At 47.5% G+C, this 7933-nt stretch overlaps 1 protein-coding gene across 2 annotated transcripts in view; it reads right to left on the reverse strand.

Moving 5' to 3' along the window:
- ACLY (ATP citrate lyase) overlaps window positions 1–7933 on the reverse strand; it is a 38132-nt gene that overhangs the window by 16886 nt on the left and 13313 nt on the right. For both annotated transcript variants that reach the window (XM_019550402.1, XM_019550401.1), the window contains exons 8-12: window positions 3697–3815; window positions 2950–3086; window positions 2339–2400; window positions 1168–1285; window positions 890–1044 (exon numbers count right to left, since the gene is read on the reverse strand). In XM_019550402.1, the coding sequence (XP_019405947.1) occupies window positions 890–1044; window positions 1168–1285; window positions 2339–2400; window positions 2950–3086; window positions 3697–3815 (591 nt within the window). The remainder of the gene's footprint in view (window positions 1–889; window positions 1045–1167; window positions 1286–2338; window positions 2401–2949; window positions 3087–3696; window positions 3816–7933) is intronic.

A 7933-nucleotide genomic window follows, 5' to 3' on the forward strand; every position in this document is an offset into this window, starting at 1 on the left:
AAACTCACGGGGACGAGGGACAGCAAGGAATAGGAGATACTCTGTTTACCGGGCCATCCCTTGGAATAGCTAGAAACAATGGCCACAAATTGACAGAGAACAGATTCAGGTTAGACATCAGAAGAATTTCTTTATGGTAACGGTTGCCAGAATCTGGAAGGGGCTCCCAAGGGAGGTGGTGCTTTCCCCTACCTTGGAGGTCTTTAAGAGGTGACCAGACAAGCACCTGGCTGGGGTCATCTGACCCCAATGCTCTTTCCTGCCTGGGGAAGGGGGTCGGATTCTATGATCTGCTGAGGTCCCTTCCAAACCCAATATCTATGAATCTATGAACTGCTCCGAGACAGATCAGTGGCAGCAAAAGAACTATGCATGAAAGTCTGCTTATATTACACCTCATGTGCTCAAAGCAGCATTTCCCAACCAGTGTGCTGCAGGCACGTCCATGTGTGCCGCAGCATTTTGGGCTGGAGCCACGGCCCCCTGCCTGCTGCTATTGCGGACAGACAGATGGCTCCAACCAGGCGGGGGGTGTGGCTCCAGCCCAAAATGCCGTCCAGCTGTGCGCCATCCCGCCCAGTCAGTATCTGGCTGGCCACGTGCCACCTGTGCCCTCCCGCCCCGGTTGGTGTCTGGCTAGCCACGCACTATCCCCCAACCCCAACTCTGCGTCCGGTGTGCCACAGTGCTTTTTTAATTCAGATAAGTGCGCCATGGGGCAAAAAAAGTTGGGAAACTCTGACTCGGAGGACAGCTTCATTGAGAGACTTCTACTAAACAATGGGGCATCGGAACCCTGCTCCCTCTCACTTTTGTCAGGGTTTGTTTTTTCTACAGAAGTTTCCGAGCAGAGCAAAACAAGAAAGATCTTTGTGGCTAAAACACTCACCGAAGGGCTGCCACTGGCATTGAGGAGGAAGTTGGCAGTGTGGGCTGCAGCAGGAGGCTGATTAGGGATAGGCCGGTGGCCAAGTGCCATGCCTACAATGGCAGTCATGTGAGTTTCAGTGCCAAAGACGTGGATGGGGATCCCAGTAGTTTTTCCTGCACACACACAGAGGAAACCTATCAGGCTTGGTGGATGCAGTTCTTCAAGGTACAAAAAGAGAGCAATGGAAACAGATACCAAAACACAGAAATGTTAAGGGACTGGTTGAATCTCCTTACCCACTTCACCCATGACTCGCAGCCCTTCCTGGTAGTTTGGGCCTCCTCTCCGCACGAAGATCCTCACCTCATGCTCTTTCAGAGGGCCTTGGTAATCTTTAATGGCTCTCACAATACCCTGAAAGACAGCAGATGGGCCATCTGAGTGGGGAGGCGCTCTTGCAGTGACAAGGCAAGAATTGCATCATTCACCCTTTAATGCAAAGCTTATAAAATGGAGCATAATTATGTAACATGTAGGGATCTACTGAATTTGTGGAGAAAGTGGGGTGTGACAGCTTTTTTAATCTTGCAGGTTCACCCCACCCTCCATTGCTTGGTGGAAGGGCCACGCCACTCGCTCCTGATGTGCAGGTAGGCAAAAACCATCATATTTTAAACTGGTTTTTGCCTCCCCACTGCTGATTGGCTAAGGGGCTCCCAAATGCTCTGCTGCTGACCAGAAGGGAGGCAAAAACGGTACCATATGTAAAACTGGGGTTTTTGCTTACCCACTGATCAGGAGTGAGTGGCAGGGACAGGGCTTGTCGTATTAAAGGAGCCGCCATGCACCCCACTTCCACTGTGATAATGTAGGAAAAAAGGATGAATAGTGAAGAGACTGGTAGGCCAGGGTGTGGTCTAGGAATCTGGTTCCAGGAAGTCTAGGAGAAAACCCTCAGGAATGAGAAAAAGTAAGAACAACCATTTTGTGTATTGGAAACAATTAGCTAGGTATGTGTGGAAGTTTCCGGGTAGACAATGGAGTAAGAGAGCAGAGCATGAGCTGATCTTCTGGAGCCAATCAGCTTGGGATTGCTGGACTCTCCCTCCCTAACCCACTTGTTGTAATTGTAGTTACCATGTGGCCCTGAATAAGTATTGTCACATTGCTATCTCGCATGTAGTTTGTATTTTGTTATAGCATTTTAAAGTGTTTGGTTAAAGTAACTCTACAACTGCTACTGGCTTTTAGATTTTATAAAAGCATTTTAGCTTAATTACTGCCATGGTCAGTCACATTCCAACACAAAGCAAGAATCATAGCATGCACCCTGGCCAAGCACATGCTCCAATCCTGGCCCAGGGGGACAATCTCTGCTAAGACTGTCAATAAAGAAGCCCAGCTGGGAGCATGTTTGTAAGTAGCTGGAATCTGTACATTTCCTAGCATTTCAGAATATCCTGTTACCTTGAACGTGGCCGCCACATTGGTGAAGTTAGCAATGCTGCCTCCAATGATCAGGATTTTTCCTTAGCAAACAGAGAAGAAGAGACACTATTTAGAACATGGCATACAATGTACTTCTTAAAACTATGAAGCAGCTAAGGAGTTGTGAACAGGATCCACCAGTTCAGGCTGCTGGCAACAGCCCAGCACAGATCAGTTGTCTGGAGTCTGCGTCATATTTGATAAGAGACGTGTACATCCAACAGCAAGCTTTCTGATGAGAGCCAGAGACTACTTGCACTTCTGCCCTTTACACTGCAAGAGACACTGGATTTTGTCAGGGAAAGCAGATGTGACAAAAGAGGCCCCTCATTCTTTCTGCAGGGTCACGATAATGCATCTCATGCTAAAAGGCTTATACTACTTATGCCAACACTATACTTCAATAAGCTGTTCTAGACAAGTCCAAAACCAAAAACAGCTCAGATTTATCCAGACAGCATTTGGGCTGATACAGCAACATACCTGTGTTCTTTATGTTGGCCTGGAAGAGCTCTGTTTGCACTGTCACAAGCAAGAATGCATGACACCAGAAGGATTGCTAGAGTCCAACATCTTACACCTTTACTTACCCTCAGGATGCTTCTCCTGGGTCATGAGGGAGAGGATAGTCTTAGCATAATCATAGGTCTGCTGCTCACTTGGGGCTCCAGAGTATTCCCCATAGTTTGCCAGTTCGTTCACGCCCCCCAGGTCACAAATGGTATCACTGTAATAAAGAAAGAATGTTTGGCACTTCTCAGGCAGTGCAGAAATGTGCAGAAACCATTGGCTCTACTATTTCCTGAGGATGAGGTTGATTTCCCCATAGGGGCTAATGTGACTATATTTCCAAAGGAGGGAAACTTTATGACTGTCACAAAGGTAAAATTCAGACAGTTTCTTTCTGCCCTTCCAAACCAGACAGAGATCAGAAGAACACAAGCTAAGCCTGGCACCAGGGATCCTATCAATGGGACTGATAGTCTGCACCTGCCAGTCTGGAAGTAGGAAAAGAGGTTCTGAAGTACAGTGTGGGGAGGTATGCTGGAAGAAAGTCCTACAGAACTGGGCTTAGGTTCCTCCCTTGGGCGCTATTTTTAGAGCATGGTGCATTACCTGCCACCAGAATGAAACTGTACTCTGTTCTCCATCAGAGATGCAACACATGCACTATACTCAAGAAACACTTCAGGGCAACACATCTCAGCTCAGGCCAAGTCCCAGCCACCTGCAACATGCAAGCTGCTGCTGCTGCTCTAGGCAAACTTCCCCTTTGGGCTTTCACATCGGCTTTCTAGGGTCAGAATCCTTCTCTTTAGAAATCCTACACTTAGTACCTGTAGACCACAGATGCACCACCTCCAGCCACCATGGTCCAGATCCTTCCCTTTGGGTTGAGAAGAGTTAGTTTCAGGCTGGCTCCACTCTTTGCATCCAGATCAGCAATGTAGGCTTCCTGAAGACAGACAGAAGTTTTAAAATTCCCCCTTGCTATTTTTTTTCCCAGGTTAGTGAATGCATCCTCCTTGTGGAGCAGGTTGGGGTAAAGCTGCCAGGCCTGATGTCCTGAACTAAGGTTGGATTTATAGGAGCTCAGCACTTCTGAGAACCAGAGCAACTCCTGTCCTAGTGTCTCCTATAGCAGGCCTTGGAAGCCTATTTTGACTGACCAGTCTATCTGTATTTCCAGCCCATCTAACTACACCCCTTAACAGCCTTGGCAGGTCTGTTCTTTATTATATCTATGATAATAAAGCTGTATGATAAGTAAGGTTGAAAGAGACCTCAAGAAATCATCTAATTCAACCAGGGATTGAACCTGAAGTTATTAGAGCCACGCTCTTACCAACTTAGCTATGCTCTTCAGGACTTTGTCCAGTCCTGTTTCAAGAGAGCTAGAGATATGAGCATTTGAGGAACACCTACCTGGGGGAGTTGCATCTCACCACTGGAACCAGTGGGAAATGGATTAAAATTCCAGCCTGGGGGACCATAAACCCCTCCCACCAACCAAGCACTTCCATTACCAAAGAGACCATGACAAATGGAACCAAAATAAAACCCAAACAGGAGTTTGCACTGACGGTGGAGAACAAGCACCAAATCTCATTACTGGACATGGCTTTCCTCCCAGCCCCCAACAAACACCTGGTCGATGGAGCAGAGTTTGGCTCCCCTTGATCCTTATTTATGGAGATCCTACCCTCTAGGAAATGCATGTTGTTTTATTAAGCCTATAACCTGTTTGTCCCTCACATTTATAAATCTGGGCAGGAGGTCACTGGTAAACAACTGAGCTGCAATTTTTTTTCCCCTTAGTGCTTGCTCTTGCAAACTGTAAGCTACTCACTTAAGACAGGAGTCAGGACTACTCACAAAGGAACTTTTGGAGTGCTACCAAGTCAGCTACAGCTTGACAAGGCTGCATCACCCCATTACATTTCTATCAGAATATCCCGTGTCATATCAAGGTAGTCAATTCACTTCACCATTCATGTCACATTTTGGAAGCTCTGAGGTTTCCATGGCCCCATAGACCAAAATTGCAAAAAAGAGTGTTTTCCAAAACCAGCCCTTTGTACCAAAATCAAAACTTCTGACAGCTGCATCTGATGATTCAGACCAGGTCTGACTAAGGTCAGACCTGGTAACCAAATCAGCCAATGGTTTTATTCTCTTTCTACCTATACTACAGCCAGAGATGTAATGACAGAAAAAAACAAACAAACCACTGCCCCATCTAGCAGTGAGTTCCTTTAGTGTTGTGAAGCACTGCTGTAACAAGAATTCATTAGCAATCTCAAGGAACATGCAGACATAACCTTCAGAGTGACTTGCAGGTGGATGATTCAGACTGAATGAAATCAAAATAATCTACTCAAGTGCTAATTGAGTTAAGTGCTAGCATCCAGCAAGCTACATGGGGAGAAATATCTAAATGGATTTCTTGGCCACATTACAAAAAACCTTTCCCAATTTAAGAAGCATTATGTTTATTAAAATGAAGGTACTGAATAGAAGACAAATCCTCCTCGACATGCCAAACCCAAGCACCTGACAAGTCACTGCCTGATTAAGGAGAGTGCATCATGTCTGATGGAACTCCAAGTCTGCTACGAGCCTCTGTACGCAGAATCTGCTTTTACAAGGTTGGGTACAGACATTAAAAAAGCCAGAGGTGGAAATTGATTTAAGTTACCTGGTTTTCTGTACATGGCGTAGTTTAGACTGGCAGTGAACAGAACACACATTCATCCGGGGGGGGAGGAGGAAGAAAGGCTGCTTTAGACTGGGTTCTGCCATTTTAAACCAGTCTGTGTGTGATTAACAGTTGGTGTGTGCTCTTCCTGGATGGAATGAAAAGTAAAGTAGCCAGAGGCTGGGCTGGGCTGCATGCAAGACAGGCAGTCAGCGAAGATGTAAATTGAGGAGTCAATGGGTGAGAGATGGGGGAGGGAAAAAGGATGAATAGTGGAGAGGCATCTGGGGAGTCAGATGTCAGGCAAGTTATAATGGTGTCATAAATCCAGTCTCTATATCTAGTCCATGATTTTTAGTATCAAGAGAAAGTCGGACGGAGGGATGGTGATTGTTGAATTTCTGATGGAACTCAAAAATCAGAGATTGCAGGTTTTCAGTCCAAATGATGATGTCATTGACATATCTTAAGTACAGCAAGGGTTTGATGGTGCAGCCCTTTAGGAAGTCACCCTCCCTCCATCCAACTTTCTCTTGAATACTCCAGCACCAACATCTCCTTTTTAGACACCATGATCAGTATCCAGAAACTCACAGACCAACATACATATCTGCACAGAACCAGCAATCACCCTAAACACACCAAAAAAGCTGTAATATACAGCCAAGCCCTCAGATACCATCCAATTTGCACTGAGGAGAACACCCGGGGTTGCCACCTCACCAATCTTAAAAAGGCTTTCACCCAACAAGGACACCTCCAGAGAGATAGATCGCAAGTTTGAAAGAGCCACCCTGATACTAGGGCTGTGCAAAGCTTCGACTTAATATTCGACTGGACAAGTATTCAACATATTCGACCTTGAAAAGTCAAAGTCGAGTCGAATCGACAGCTGGTCAAACAGCTGCTGAATCAAATACCCAAAGTTGAAAATTAACAGCACGGGTCAAATATTCAACTTGCCTATGCTGGATTCCCTGGGGGGCCGGAAAAAAAAGGAAAGTAAGGGGAGGGAGGGGGAGAGGGGGAAGGAGTGCTTTCATGACTGACACGTGTGGCTGGCCAGTGACCTGTCAGCATTCTCTGAGGTCCCTTCCAATCCCAGTGCTCTGGGGGAGGGCCAGAGAAAATGCAGAAAAGGCAGCAGTTTCTCAGCTCCCCTGCTTTCTGCCTTGGGGTCACTTTGAGCTGCTGGTGTTCTCCAGCACCTCTGCGTGAGACCACAATGGCTGGAAGCCCTGATCTTCAACAGATTCCCTGCTTGCAATGCCAGCAACAGGGATTTCTGAGAACTTGGTGCTTTTACTTTATAACTACTTTTCATATTAGTTTACGCTCATATTGGATAGGGTTAGTAGTAGCCTAGGATCTATTCTATATATAGGAATTTAGTTTATAGATATATTTTTTTATACATCATTCATTCTTTCCACTACACCAATGCTTCTCAATATATTATCTACACACACACATTTACATAACGCCCAGAAATCTAACCCGTGGCGCACAGCATACTTCGAGGTTCCAGTTTACCTATGAAGGAACACATTATGAAGCAGGGTGGAAAGGCAGGCAGCCACACTGGCCAGCCTGCACAACGGGGAGCAAGGGGCGGGGGGTCACAAGCAGGAGAGCTGCAGTTTCTCCCCCCACCAAACTCAGACACAGCCTCTTTCCTCCCGCTACAAGGGATGAGGCTGCTACAAGCAGTAAAGAGAGGGGAGCAGCAGTGCCACCAGAGCCACTGCCTGTGCCTGAGACTCATGTCCAGACAGCAGCCACCACCTCTCCCACCATTACTGCAACCAGCACAGCAGCACACTCCACCCGTGTCACTGCCTATGCTGACCCCTCCAGTGCCAGAAGAGCTGGCACTGGACCTGGATCTCAGTGCCCTGGCAAGGGAAGTTCTGGGGAACACTGAGGGCAAAAGGGACCAGTTGCAAATGTGAGCAAGATCACTCAGAGCATTGGGGAGATGCTTGCTCTGGATGGCCAGCACTTCACCTTTGTTGAGCGGCCAGGGTTCAGGCGGCTCCTGGCACTGCTGGCTCCATCCTACCAGGTGCCCACATGCACCACCTTCAGCAGGATGGTGGTGCCCTCCCTATACGAAGCATGCAGGGAGCACTTGAGGGAGGAGCTGCACAAGGCAGGTCCGCAGGTGACCGTACACTTCACCTTGGACATCTGGAGCAGCCGGGGTAGAGATCATGCGTACCTCTCCCTCACAGGGCATTGGTGTGGCCAGTCAGGCTGTTGGTGGGCTCCCCTTCACGCCAACGTGATGGATGAGTCCTGCACAGCAGCAGAGACAAGGGGGCCATGAACCGCATGGTGCAGGGGTGGCTGAGCGTTGGGCAGGCTGAGCTCAC

Source organism: Crocodylus porosus, unplaced genomic scaffold, assembly GCF_001723895.1.
Source record: "Crocodylus porosus isolate Cpor-Errol unplaced genomic scaffold, CroPor_comp1, whole genome shotgun sequence".
Taxonomy (NCBI): Eukaryota; Metazoa; Chordata; order Crocodylia; family Crocodylidae; genus Crocodylus; species Crocodylus porosus.